We start from the raw sequence: 13,765 nt of genomic DNA, 5'->3' as shown, positions 1-13,765 counted from the left end.
TGCCAACGGAGCTGCTGCCATCGTGGGGCGCCCACCCTACAGAGCTCCCACCCCACCGGGCTCCCTTCCCTGCCTGCTGAGTTCGGCTTCTTGCCTTTCCGGCAGCTCCTTCGGCAACTTTTTGGGTGGCTTTGTGCTGTGGGGTGGCTCTGGGTGGGGAGGGAACTGAGGTGGGGTCTGCAGGGTGCCCCGAAGCTCCGCTCTGCTGCTGCTGGGGATGTGGGAGCTCTCAGCACTCCGAGGTTCAACGTAAGGTCCTGCAGCTGGAGAGGATCTGTGCTTCGGGATTCGTTTGCTCATCATCCGCATCCTTGTACGGTTGGAACGATCAAACCCACTTCTCTGGTTCCCACGAGCCAACAGTGGGCCCTGGTGGCCAAAAAGGTGACACAAATGATGTCCTGGATGACCAACGGTTGACCACCAAGTGACCATAGGTGACCATGAGCCAGGAGGGTGCCCTGGTAGCCAAGAAGCCCATGGGGTGACAGTGAGCCAACGGTGTACCCTGGTGGCCAAGAAGGTGACACAAGTGGTGTCCTGGCTGACCAACAGTTGACCAATGGGTGACCAGCTGTCGACCAACAGTTGACCAACAGTTGGCCACGGGGTGACCGTGAGCCAACAATGTGCCCTGGTGGCCAAAAAGGTGACACAAATGGTGTCCTGGACGACCAACAGTTGACCAACAAGTGACCATGAGCCAGGAGGGTGCCCTGGTAGCCAAGGAGGTGTCCTGACTGACCATCAGTTGACCAATGGGTGACCAGTTGTCAACCAACAGTTGATCAGGAGGTGACTGTGAGCCAGTAGGGTGCCCTGGTGGCCAAGAAGGCCAGTGTTGAGCACAGCATGACCATAAGGCACCAGTGTGCCCTGGTGGCCATGAAGGTGATGCAAATGGTGTCCTGGCTGACCAACAGTTGACCAATGGGTGACCAGCTGTTGACTGACAGTTGACCAGCGGTTGGCCATATGTTGATCACAAGCCAGCAGGGTGCCCTGGTAGCCAAGAAGGCTACCAGGTTGACCACAAGGTGACCATGAGCCAGAAGGGTGGCCAAGGAGGTGACACAAGTGGTGTCCTAGCTGACCATCAGTTGACCAATGGGTGACCAGCAGTTGACCAATGGTTGACCAGAGGGTGACTGAGAGCCAGCAGGGTGCCCTGGTAGCCAAGAAAGCCAATACCGACCAATGGGTGACCAGAGCCAGCAAGGTGCCCTGGCGGCCGAGAAGGTGACACAAATGGTGTCCTGGCTGACCAACCAATGGGTGACCAGTTGTTGGTCAACAGTTGACCAGCAGTTGGCCATATGTTGACCACAAGCCAGCAGGGTGCCCTGGTGGCCATGAAGGTGACACAGATGGTGTCCCGGCTGACCATCTGTTGACCAATGGGTGACGAGCTGTTAACCAGCAGCTGACCAATGGTTGAGCAGAGGGTGACCGTGAGCCAGCAGGGTGCTCTGGTGGCCCAGGTGGTGGCCGACAGGGTGAGCAGAGCCGGCATTGCGCCACCCAGGTGACGGCTCACTCCTCCAGCCCACATGGGGGCGCTCTCTCACAGCGGCGCTCCCGGCATGCCCCGTGGCACAGCGCTCAGCGCATGCGCGCACTCCCCTCGGAGCCCGGATGAGCGGCTGCGCATGCGCACGGCAGAGCCGCTTCCTCTCCGCGCTCGGTGCGCAGGCGCGGTGGCGCGTCGCGCATGCGCGGTGGCGCAGCGCCCGCAGCGTCGCTCCGTCCCTCCGTCCGTTGAGGCCGCGTCGCCGAGGCGCTCCGCTCGGCCCGGCTCGTCTCGGCCCGCGGGCGGCGGGAGGAACCGGAGGAGGACGGGGGAGCCGCCCCGGGCGGCAGGTTGAGGTAGGGCCGCCGTAGGGCCGCCAGGCCGCCCCCCGGGCCTGCGCGGCGCTGAGGGGCCGCACAAAATGGCGGCCGGGGCGGCGGGCCGGGAGCGGCGTTCGGAGCCCGCAGGGCGTTTGTGCGCGGCGAGGCGCGGCGCTGCTGCGGGGCTCCGTCTCCGGTCGGTCGGGGAGCCCCGGGGGCCGCATCCCTCGGCCCGCATCCCTGGGGCCCGCGCAGCCTCAGGAGCGCCGAGAGGAGCCCGAAGCCGCGCTTGCTCTCGTTTCCCTCGGCGCAGATCAGATGATCGCTGCGGGCGGTTCGTCCCGTGGCGACTCGGCGTCGTGCTGATGTGTCGCCGTGCCCGCGGGCCCTGCTGGGTCGCTGCCCTTAAAGGGGCCTCAGGGCTGCGCGCGGTGCTGAGGGCTGCGCGGCTCCCGAAGGGTTTTTCCAACCTGAGGGCTGTGCTGCTGTAGCGATCTGTGTTGGGCTGCCTGTCAGGCATGCAGCTGTGCTGCTTCACTCTTTAGGGTGGTAGAGAACGGCCTGGGTTGAAAAGAGCCGCAGTGATCATCTACTTCCCACCCCCTGCCGTGTGCAGGGTCACCAAGGGACCCATGGATCCCCCCGTAGAATCACAGAATGGCCTGGGTTGCAAAGGAGCACAATGCTCATCCAGTTCCAACCCCCTGCTATGTGCAGGTCGCCAACCAGCAGCCCAGGCTGCCCAGAGCCACATCCAGCCTGGCCTTGAATGCCTGCAGGGATGGGGCATCCACAGCCTCCTTGGGCAGCCTGTTCCAGTGCCTCACCACCCTCTGGCTCAAAAACTTCCTGCTCATATCCAACCTAAACCTCCCCTGTCTCACTTTAAAACCATTCCCCCTTGCCCAATCAGTGTCCACCCTCACAAACAGCCGTTCCTCCTCCTGTTTTTACACTCCCTTCAAGTACTGGAAGGCCTCAGTGATATCTTCCCGGAGCCTTCTCTTCTCCAAGGTACTTGTTTCAGTGCAGCAATGAGGTACAGCTGGTTAAATTCTTTAGGTTTATTTTCAGAGAGATGGTAGGGGCCTTCAGGAGTTGTCTGTTCCCTCCACCCCGTGCTGAGCAGGGACATGCAGCTCCAGCAGGAGCCCTGAGCCCCGTCCTGCCTGCATGGCTCATGGGATGGAGCTTCCACCACGTCTCTGAGCAGCCTCTTCCTGTTCTGTTTCTCCGTGGAGTCACTGGAAAAGAGCACTGAAGGGGCACAACACCACGATCCTTATGGGTCCCTTTTCTCTTGGGATGTGCTGTGGTTCTGTGAAAAAAACTCAGTGTGTGTTTAGAAGACCAGAAAGCAGCGGTCGCCCTCATGATCCACAGCCCAGCCCCGCGCTCAGCTCCAGGCTCAGCCTTCCTGCTGTGTGCTCATGGCTCTCACAGCTGAAATGAAGTCCTGGCGCTGCCCTGAGCTGTGCTGGAGGGTGGATGCTGTGAGGTAAGGAGAAGCACTCCTCGGGGGCAAGGAGTATCTTGCATTGCATCGCATTCTTTCCCAATCCTTTAAGAGCCTCCTGCCAGAAAAAACAGAGCAGCGCACGCTGGAGGGGTGGGGATGTGCTGCTCTCAATGACAAGTTGGAGTGAGAGCTGTTTATCCTGGGGTGGGGCTCCATGTTGCCTACAAAACGTTCCTTTCCCCTGCCCAAATGCTGTGTGGTTGGGTGCAGGCTGGGTTCTGCAGGGCTCCAGCACCCCGTATGGTTGTGCCTGCGGACAGGGAGCAGCGTGGAAATGCTCTTTCAGGTGTAAAGGTAAATGAGATGGTTTCTTATTTCCTTGCCATCGGGGTGTTTTTCTGAACGGAGCTGGGTGCTTTTTGTAGGGATTTTGAGGCTGAAGCGTTGGTGTGCAGAACTCTGCGTGCCTCAGAGCTGTTGTGTGTGGATGTGTGCATGAAGGAAGCAGTGCAGGATTTGTGCTGCTCTGCAGTTTCACACGGAAGGTGGAATTTGGAAAAGACACCCATTCTTGTTGTGGTATTCCATAACAGTGCTGAAGCATTGTTGGCCTTCTTGTGAGGGTTCCTTTCTGGAAGACTGACACAGACTTCCTTCTGTCTGGATGTAAAGTGCTCTAACGCGACAGGTGCTGGGAGGGAACCTATGGCAGCATCAGAGAGCCGTAGGTTTTTATTCTTGTACCTCTAGGCCACCTTTATCTTACCTGTGAGTTTTCTCACCACTTCTTGCTCTCTTTCTTCCCCTTCCTTGGTCCTGCTGAGGTGGGAGGGGCTCGGCTGCAGCCTTTGGGGCACGGAGATAACTTGGATTGGAGCGGGCTGGACGGAGCATACTGCTGCTTGGTGGGGTGTCCACAGCCATGGAGGGGCTTGGCCTGTCTTGTCTGAAGCAACTGGAGCGGGAAGCATTGCAGGAGAGCTAGGAGAGACGGATCGAGCCCTGCGGTGGAGCAGCAAGCTGCTTTCTCTGCTTCCTCTAAGGACTGGCATCTGCTCCTCTCAGTACTGAGTGACTCTGGTGGCTGAGAACCGTCTGAGTGTGAATGGACTGGCAGCTCAGACTTACCTCACTGGGGGTTGCGTGGCCAACAGAGACCCCTGCTGAGGACTCCCAAATGTGGAATACCAAACTGCACAGACACAAAGGAGCTGCTGTCCCGAGGGCAGCCCTGCACAGCCCGACTCTGTGATGGTGAGCGTGCGTGTTTGCCTTCCAACCCACATCCATGGGTCAAGAGCCCCAGCCTGGAACAGCGCTGGATCCGAAGGGTGGTGAAACCTCTCCGTTTTCTGTCTCTCTCTCCCCTTCTCTCTTTTTTCTTGAGTGTCTTTTACTCGTTTCCCTTTGGTAGCTGTGGCCTAATTTTGCCTTAGAGTTGTTGATAAGGAAATGAAACGTCTCCCTGTTTTGCTCTGCCTGGGCAGCTTGCAGAAGAAGCAGCACCTGGGGCCCGTCCTCGTCCTGGCGCTGCGTGCGCAACAGCTGCACCTTCCTCCTCCTCCTCCTCCTCCTCCTCCTCCCCCCCTCTGGGATGGATCCTGCCAGCTCCCTGCAGTGGCTTTCAGTTTCTCAGCCTCCTGAAGCATTTCTACTGCTGTATGCTGCCTGTTGTCCCTGCCCAGGGGATGGAACTGCAGGCCCTGTGTCACCATGGAGAGGACTCAAAGATCCTGGGGTGGTGCCATCTCAGACCTCAGTGCCATGGATGTGGACTGTGGGGGGAGAATTGAAGCTGGAAAGAGTCCATGCAGGAATACTGCTGCATGGGCTGCTGTCAGGCATGTCTGCAGGTGCAGCAGGAGGGCTGAGGTCTCCGTAAGGGACTCCTGTTTGCAGTTCCAGCAGTCGGTGCTCCGATGAGGAGCAGGGCCCTGTTTCTTTCTGGGCTGGTTTTACTGGGCTTTGTGGCAGAAATCTGGTGGTGGCTGACTGGAAGCACAGCGCTTGGTGTTGTCAGGGACTGCGAGAGCAGCACCTGAATGGCTTCAGTACCCCACCAGCATCACTGTGTGGGGCAGCACAGCAGGGGAGTTGCTGGAGAAGGGAAAAGACTCCTCGAGGTCCTTGGGAAGGCTGCTTTGCTGTGAAACAGTGAAATCAAGGGAGCTGCTTGGGGGATCCAGCTCTTGGGATGGACACAGCTACATCCCTAGCAATGCTAGGAAAGCTTTCCTTGGCACTGTGGGTTTCTGGTGAGCTTGTGCTCTGGGTTGTGACCGTGTGTGGCTGCTCTCTGCTGGGTAAGCTGAAAGATGAGCTGTTTGCAGGGTCCTGGCAGCAGGCATTCACACACATCCAGCAGGAGAGTGTTGCTGGGTTAGATGGTGGCCAGATCAGGCAGGCTGGGTTCCAATAGCACGTTCTGCACTGCAGCACAGAGCCACCCATGTGTTGTGGCTGCTGCTGAGCAGTGTGGGTACACAGCTGGGGGTGGGCAGGGGCCGGTTCTGGGCTGGGGAGGCAGAAGTGAAGGGTGTTGGCTTGGCTTTTGAGGCTGTGTGTTTTACAGCCTGTCCTTCTGTGGAAGGAGATGAGTGGCTGTGCTTTGTTTGCCTCTGTTTTCTTCTCTACCTCTGCTGGTGGCTGTGATGCAAGGGCTGGCGGTGGTGCAGGACACGGAGCAGTGGCTTCCAGCAGAGAGCTGTCAGTGAGCTGTGGGTTTGCAGGTAGGGAGTGGAGGGCTTCTGTGGTACTGAGCTCAGCTGAGCAGTGAGGATGCTGAGCATGGGGTCTGGACAGCGCTGCTGGCTGCCTCTGCACCACGCTCAGCTTCCCAGCTTGTTCTGTTGAAATGTAACTAGCACAGACCCTGGAAATTCAGCAGTGTTTATCGAGAGAAATCAGCAGCAAATTATCTTTCCACCGATTGTGCCAGACTGTCTGCAGGCCAAACCTTCCCTAGCGACTAGAGAAGAAGCAGCTTCCACGTTCTCCATGCGTCTCTTTGCCACTGGCTTTGCCGTGGCTTTGTTTAGTACAGCTTTGTTAGGGTCACTGCCCACCTCCTGGAGTTGGGAGGTTCACCGGTGTGCAGTGTGCAGGCAGGAGGCAGAGCTGAGCTGTGCAGCCCTGCTCTGTTCTCCCTGTATCCACACGTTCTGTTGCACAGCGTTGAGCTCTCGCTGGTTTCAGCTGAAATAAAAGCCGATGGTTTCCGCTGCCATTCTGCACGTTGTATTCCCAATTTTGTACGACTTTACACCTTTCTATTTCAAGTTGTTTCAGTACCAAATCTTGCCTCACACATCTGCCAGATGGAGCTGCAGGCGCAGGATACGGCCACCACGCCCCGTGGATGCTTTCAGGATGCTGTAGTTCCCCATGGGAGCTGCCGTGGGAGTGTCCCACTGCAAGCCGTCCTGTCTGCAGCTCCACAGCCACCTCACGCCCAAACTGCCTCTGCTTTCATTTCTCTACACCACAATTTCACTTTGTGAAGCGTTCAGAGTGGGCTTCAAACCCTTTAGTTTACCGCTCATGAAACGGTGCGCACATTAATGTTGTTCTTAAAGACCTGAAATGTCAGGTTTTGGAAAATGCTGTCATCTCTGGGTTTGTTCTCTGTGACACTGAACGTGTTGGGTCAAACCTGTCTGCCTGGGAGCAGTCTGCTGGGTAAGGCTGTGTGAGCGATGGGAGACGCTGTTGTTGGCGGCTTTGTGAACTTGAATGTAGAAGTGCCATTTGAACTGCCATTGAAGTGCTGTTTTCTGACCTGCCCTGTTTTTCTCACTGGTTATAGAACCCACAGCGCGAAGCCGGTGCACCGCTGAACCATCTAACCCTTGTCTTTTAACTTTCAGCTTTGTGTTGTTCTTGGAAAGTTTCGCTCCACTTGTGAATTCCTTGAACCTTGGCATTGCCAGCCCTCTTGTGTTGGGCCCTCCTCCTTTTCAGCTTGCTCACATTAAGACCCAGTTGGCTCTGCAGCAGTTGACCACCAGCAGCTCCGCGCCTCCTCATGCTTACTTCGGCCGGGCCGTTCTGAAAAGCACCATGTTTAGCCCCAGAGGAGCGTTGCCACAGAGGCCGAGAGGACCCAACCCGTCCGCAGCGAAGCCCCCGGGATCCTTCCAGGGAGGGACGGGCCCGCAGAGACCCCCGGCCCCAGGAGCACCCCGGGGGGCAGCGCCGCGTGCGTCGGGGCAGGACAGCGTCCCGTGGACCGGCTCGCAGCGCATCAACGTCCGCGTCACCCTGCACAGGGCCGACCCGCGGCAGGCCAAGGCCAAGGGCAGCCTGCACCAGGAGCAGAAGGGAGACGTGCGTGTGGGCCGCTGGGATGGCAGCCCCTGCCCGCCCCCCCCGGTGGTCTCGCAGAAGCCCCCAGCCCGGCTCCCAGAGCAGAGTGCCGCAGCGCAGAACCGCTACACGCCGGAGAGCGCTTCCAGCATCTTGGCGAGCTTCGGGCTGTCCAATGAAGATCTGGAGGAGCTCAGTCGCTACCCGGATGACCAGCTGACCCCTGAGAACATGCCACTCATCCTCAGAGAGATACGGATGCGGAAGATGGGCCACCCTTTGCCTGGCCTGCATTCCCAGAGCCGAGGAGAAGTGATGAGTGGGACGAGTGGCGTGGCCATCAAGGGCAAGGTGATTGATTATGGGCACGCAAGCAAGTACGGGTACACCGAGGATCCTCTGGAGGTGCGTGGTTACAACATGGAAATGCTGAGAGAGGAGCCTCTGGATGCACGGCCCTACAACCCCGAAGTGCCAAGCGGAGAGAAGAGGGAAGAGTTCCACCGAGAGCAGAGCATGCCCATGGGCGTCCCGCCGGCCGGCATGGCGTGCGGCCCGGCCTTCCCTCCTCAGGACGTCATGAAGCCCCCGCCGGCTTTCCAGAGCGACCCGGCTAACCCTCACCCATTTTTCCCAGCAGAGCCAGCGGGGAAGGCGGGCGGGCTGTGCGCGGCGCCCGTGGGGAAGGCCGGCCCCCCGCCTGCGGTGCTGCCCGTCATGCCGCCCATCCTGCCGCTGGCCGTGCCGCCCATGGCGCAGCCCGTTGTGCCGCCGCTCATCTCGCAGCCCGTCGTGCCCGTCATCCCCCAGCCGCCCTTCTCGGCAGAGCTGCTGGCCATCCTGGAGCAGCGGGACAGGATCCAGCACGAGGCCGGGAGCAGCCAGCCCAGCGCCCAGAGCTCCGGGATGGGGCAGAAGCCCTTCCAGACGCAGCCCGAAGGGCCCATTAAATCCCCCTTTGGCGTTGTGAAGGCGTCGTGGCTCCCGTCCTTCCTGCAGTCTGACTCCCAGAAGATCAAACAGTTGCCCACCCCGTCAATGATGAATGACTACTATGCGACGTCGCCGAGAATATTCCCACATATGTGTTCTCTGTGTAACGTAGAATGCGCTCGTATGAAGGTGAGTGTCTTTACAGATTATTGCCATAGTTGTACCCAGCTCCTTACCCGCTGCTCTGTGTGGTGAGCTGATGTTTTACTGGCTGTGCTGCTGCTCAGCAGTCTGAGTGCTGATGTGCCGATGTCAGACTGTGAGAGGCGGTGTCGGTGCAGGATTAGCACCGTGCTGCACAGCGTGCTCTGTTTCAAACCTTGTGCGCGTTGTTTGGGTTGCTGTCATGTTAAAAACAAGGTCTGCCTTTGGATTTCAAGCAGCAGAACAAACCCTTCGTCACCTGCTGAAACCATTGACGTTGCCTGGTTGTCAGCAGTGCTGTGCTGACCCAGCAGGGCAGGTGAGATGTTGGTGCGCTCAGCCCTGCTGCTGCAGAGCCGACGCTGACAGAGTGCTGCTTGTCTGTGCAAACATCACCTTCCAGGCGTGCCCTGCGTGGCGTTGGCTGTCCCAGGGATGACTCCCAGCTGTGAGCAACGCACGCAGCCCTCCATCCATCCATCCATCCAGCTGGGCTGTGGAGCTATGAGCAGCATCAACCCTTGGAAGAAGAGGAAGGAAGAAGAGAGAGAAGAGAATCCTGAAAGCTGTAGGCGTTCCTTGAAGGAGCTGAGCTTGATGTGTCAAAACCCCCAAGAACGTAACTTGAAATAACAGTATGGTTTGTTATTAGTTCTATGCGTTGAAATTTGAAGTAGCTTTCCACAAACAGGAAGCCTGTGGGGGCAAAACCGTGCAAGGCTGCTGCATTTCAGACGGTGAGTGGCTGCTGCAGCGCTGACAGCTGCACCAGGGACGTCGCAGTGCTGAAGCTCTCCTGGTCAGGAAGAAATGCAGCAGGACAGTGGGTTGGGAAACTGAAGGGGAAGCTCCATTTCAGAGAAGAATGTCTAAAATGGAACAGGTAACAAATGATTTGTGTTAAGCAGTGGGCAGAGCGCTTGGGGAGATGCCCTCTGTTCCTGTGTGAGCTGTTGAAGCACTGAGCTTCCTCCTGCTCTATGGATTGCAAGCACTGCCAGAGGAGCTGAGTTTTCCTTGGAGCTGTGGGGCTGTGGCTTTGTGTCCCAGTCTGGGTTCCCACATTGACATCACCGCCTTTCCTCCCTCCTTGAGCTGAGCTGAGGGAGCACAGAGCTTCTTTTGGGAGGTGGCAGTTCCTGCTGTGTGGGGCCGAGATGCCACATGTGGCGTTGAGATGCTGTGCTACAAAGTGCTGCCTTTGTGATGGGGCAAACTGGGAAGGTTTGATCGTGGAATTGCCAAGGTTGGAAGAGTCCTCTGAGAGCACCAGGTCCAAGCTCTACTATTTCCCCACTGACTGAGTCCTGTAGTGCAACATCTGGATATCTGTGGTGTGTTTGGAAAGAAGAAGCACAGTGATGGCTCACAGCACAGCAGGTGCTGAGTTATGGAGAGGATGGAGCATATCGAATGAGAAGAACCTTCTTATCCAGCACTAAAAGAGACTCCACGTCTAACAGCAGAGTTACAGCATTGCTCAAATGACAGACTCGGAGTTCAGAGCGCTCATGATGAGCATTTATTTTGTTGTGACTCTTTGGCAGTGCAGTCCCACACGGCTGCATTGCCCATGGAGGTCAGCCCATGTCAGAGCCGTGACCCCCCTGCTCCATCTCTGCATCCCTGGGCTGTGTCCCTTTGGCCCCCCAGCCTGCCTATCCCACATGGAGCCCAGCCTGACGTACCCTGCAGCATCTGCCCATTTTTCTTGGGTATTTAACATTGCTCGTTAACGAGCTTGGATGAAACCAAAGCTCAGAGAGATCTCAGCATATCAAAAACGAGAGCTCTGTCTGGAGTGCCGCACACCTAAATATGTCTGTGCTTCTCATTCTGTCATCTGAGCACACCTTGGATGCCTCTCCATGGAGCTGCCTGCACCTGCGGGCAGCACTCAGTGTGGCACAGCTCTGCTCTTGGAAGAGACCCACAAGAAGCCCTGCAGTGCTGCTGTGAGGCACAGTGCACTCCTCCTGTACACAGTGGGTCAGCAGAAGCACGTTTGTGTCCTGATGAAGAATTATCCTGTCCTTTGTAAGTTGGAATCTCACCTTGCTGTTCTCTGCAGGACTATTGACAGCCTCCCCAGCAGGGTAAAGCACGTTGTGAACGGTTCTCTTTCACTTCAGTAGTGGCTGTAGTGGAGTACTGAAGTGTGATTTCTGCCTTCAGCCACCTCATTTCCAACCCACGTGGAATGGTAACACTCAGCAGCAGCTCTGCACCCCCAGCTCAGCACCACACCTTCACAGAGTCACAGAATGGTTGGGTTGGAAGGGACCTCAAGGATGACGAAGCTCCAACCCCCTGCCACACGCAGGGCCACCAATCTCCACATTTCACAGCAGCCCAGGCTGCCCAGGGCCCCATCCAACCTGGCCCTGAACACCTCAGGGATGGACGGGGCATCCGCAGCCTCTCTGGGCAGCTGTTCCAGCACCTCACCGCTCTCACAGCAAACAACTTCCCCCTCACATCCAACCTTGCAGTGCTTGCTCTTTGTTTTAACAGATGGATGGTTAGGCTCCTGGGCTGGGTGATCCACAGAGGTCCCTGCAGCCCTCACCAGTGCTGGGACTGCCCCTGTGGTCACTGCTGGAGGGGGCCAGGAGTCGGCTGGAGAGGAGGAATACACACAGATGGAGGGAGGCTCCTGTAGTGGTGTGAGGAGTGAGGATGCATTGCTGCAGTGAGGGCTGGAAGAAGAGAAGGATGTGAGCTTGTTGGGAAGGAGGATCTCTGTGTGAGCTGAAGAATGGGATTGCTTCCCAGCAGCACAGCTGGGGTGCACAGAGCTCATAGTGCTGCACTGCTGCTCCTGGTGCTGTGTGTGTGCTGTGCACGCAGTGCTGCTGTGGGCCGGCAGTTGTTCCTTCAGCCTGCTCCCAGCCCTTCCCTCACTGTGACATACGGACTCACTGATACTGCTTTAGGAACTGGAAATAACTCTGGTTTCCTTACAAGCACCCAACCAGTGGTGTGCTGGCACGTGGTGTTCCCCCACTGGCATGCTTTGAGGAAGCCATCACCAACTTTCCATCGAAGCACCATGTTGGCCCTTCAGCCCGTGAGCAACTTCCTGCCAGCTGAGTGCTTTGCGAAGTCTTAGAATGGTTTTATTGTCCTTTGTTAGCAACCAGTGTGCGATTGGAAGGGCTGTGTGTGCTGTCAGGGCAGCCCTGGTTTGTGAGATGGCTGCTGTGCTCCCATAGCAGCGCAGTGGGTGCTGCCTGCAGGGCTCAGTGCTTGTCCCACTGCCAGCCCTTCAGCAGCAGGTTCAGTTCCTGTCATCAGCTCACTGCTGTCACTTTGAGGACAGTCGTTGTGCAGTGCTACCCGTGCTGTTGTGCTTTCCTTGAGCCACGTGAGGAGTTCCCAGCTCTGAGGGCTGGCTCTGTGGGTCTGGGTTTGTGTTGTGCTTCACCCCCCTCCCCTCCAAGCAGGGTTTTGTTCACAGCTCTCCTACAGAGCAATTGCTGGGGCTGGTGAGGTTTGTGGGACTTGTTAATGACCTCTGGGTGCGAGGTGTGGCTGGCAGTGATGGTGCTGGGCAGGTAAGCCACGCTTTGCTGGAGCACTCAGGGCCCTCCTGGTGGTGCATTGTGTTGGCAGCTCAGCACAGCACGCGGGCTCATGCAGCCCAGCAGCCACGGAGGCAGCTATGCTCTGTGTTCTGCAGCAGCCTCTCCCAGTCGTTGTGTGTTTCATCTCTTGCACCAAGAATGCTGATGCCAGGAGAGCAGTCTGGTCTCGCTGCCTTGCTGGTGGGACTGGCTGGCGATGGGAGGGGAGGCACGATGGCACTGCAGCTTGTGGCCAACATGGGCGTGCCGTGTGCTCACCCACCCCCTGTGCCTGTGTTCTCTCCCCCTAGGACTGGATCCTGCACCAGAACACCCCTTCCCACATCGAGAGCTGCCGCCACTTACGACAACAGTAAGGCTTTCGTTTCAAAATGGGGGGAAGAAGTGTTTTCTGTGCACGGGGGTCCTGCAGGTGGGGTTCCCTGTGTGTAACTGAGCCCAGTGTGGGGTGGGGGCGGGGTGGGTGTCTGGGAATTGGGCTGCAGTGTTCTTTGGGGGCTGCATTTGGGTGAAAATGGGATCTCCTCGCTGACAGCTGTGTTTCTGACACCCACAGGTACCCCGATTGGAACCCCGAGTCTCGCTCTTCAAAGCGGTAACCACTCCTTGATTACAGCTTCTTCTTAATTTGCTGCTAGTGGTCATTAACACCATTCGTTTTCCAGCTTTGTTTACTGCCAGGCTGTATTGGCCTTGCTGTTCCCTTTCTGTGGTACAATCACATGAGCCATCAGAGCAGCTTTTGTCCTAAATTTCTTAACAACACCAGTGTTGTGTTAACACAGAACTCCTCGAGCCAGCTCAGCAGAGCAGCTAAACGAATCTCAGTGAGTTTGGGTTACTTTATTGCTTCGATGCATGTACATATTTCAACTCAAATGCAAATAGGAGCAATGGGGCTTTTGCTTTTGCTGCTGTCCCGTGGCTTCCCATCGATTAAACATCCTGAGAAGTTGAATACTGAGTTAAGAACAGCAAAAAAAAAGCACAGAAAAACTGAAAACAAAGTCAGGTTAATTTGCAGAGTGTGCCCAAAGTCTCTCCGAAAGGCTCCTTAGTGTTAGATCCCTCAGGCTCTGCCTGGTTGGGGCGCTCTGGAGCAGGGTGTGTGTTTGGCACTGCAGGACTCGGTATGGGCAGGGAAATGGCAAGGCGCAGGCCGCGCTGCTGTGGCTTGGTGCGTGCGCTGGCTCACCTGGAATGCTTTGGGTAACACTGCTCAGAGGGCTGTGGGGCCCTGGGCAGCCTGAGATGGTGGGGGGTGGGAATGGGGGGGATTTGGGATCCCTTCCAACCCAACCATAGTGATTCTATGCTTCTGTGATCTTTGAGGAATCTTCCAACCCAAGTCAAGTCATTGCGTGGTTCTGTGACTCCTAGGGACCCTTCCAACCCAACACGAGCTTTTCCATGGTTCTATGATCTGTGAGGTCCCTTCCAATCCAAC

The 13,765-nt window shown here is 57.2% G+C and overlaps 1 protein-coding gene across 3 annotated transcripts in view; it reads left to right on the top strand.

The window, feature by feature from the left end:
- Positions 1-1,620: 1,620 nt before the first annotated feature.
- Positions 1,621-13,765, top strand: part of ZNF638 (zinc finger protein 638) — a 35,955-nt gene continuing 23,810 nt past the window's right edge. Inside the window, exons 1-4 of one of the 3 annotated variants that reach the window (XM_031588684.2) lie at positions 1,732-1,866; positions 7,156-8,716; positions 12,609-12,670; positions 12,875-12,913. In XM_031588684.2, coding sequence (XP_031444544.2) covers positions 7,349-8,716; positions 12,609-12,670; positions 12,875-12,913 — 1,469 coding nt within the window. In that variant the 5' untranslated portion in view covers positions 1,732-1,866; positions 7,156-7,348. Of the gene's footprint in view, positions 1,867-7,088; positions 8,717-12,608; positions 12,671-12,874; positions 12,914-13,765 lie in introns of those variants that run through there. The other 2 variants (XM_090139953.1, XM_090139952.1) reach the window with 2 other exon arrangements.

The sequence above is a fragment of the Phasianus colchicus genome, chromosome 4 (assembly GCF_987193195.1).
Source record: "Phasianus colchicus chromosome 4, bPhaCol1.hap1.1, whole genome shotgun sequence".
Lineage (NCBI taxonomy): Eukaryota > Metazoa > Chordata > Aves > Galliformes > Phasianidae > Phasianus > Phasianus colchicus.
The sequence above is the reverse complement of the archived record's forward strand: the minus strand, read 5'-3'. Positions and strand labels throughout refer to the sequence as shown.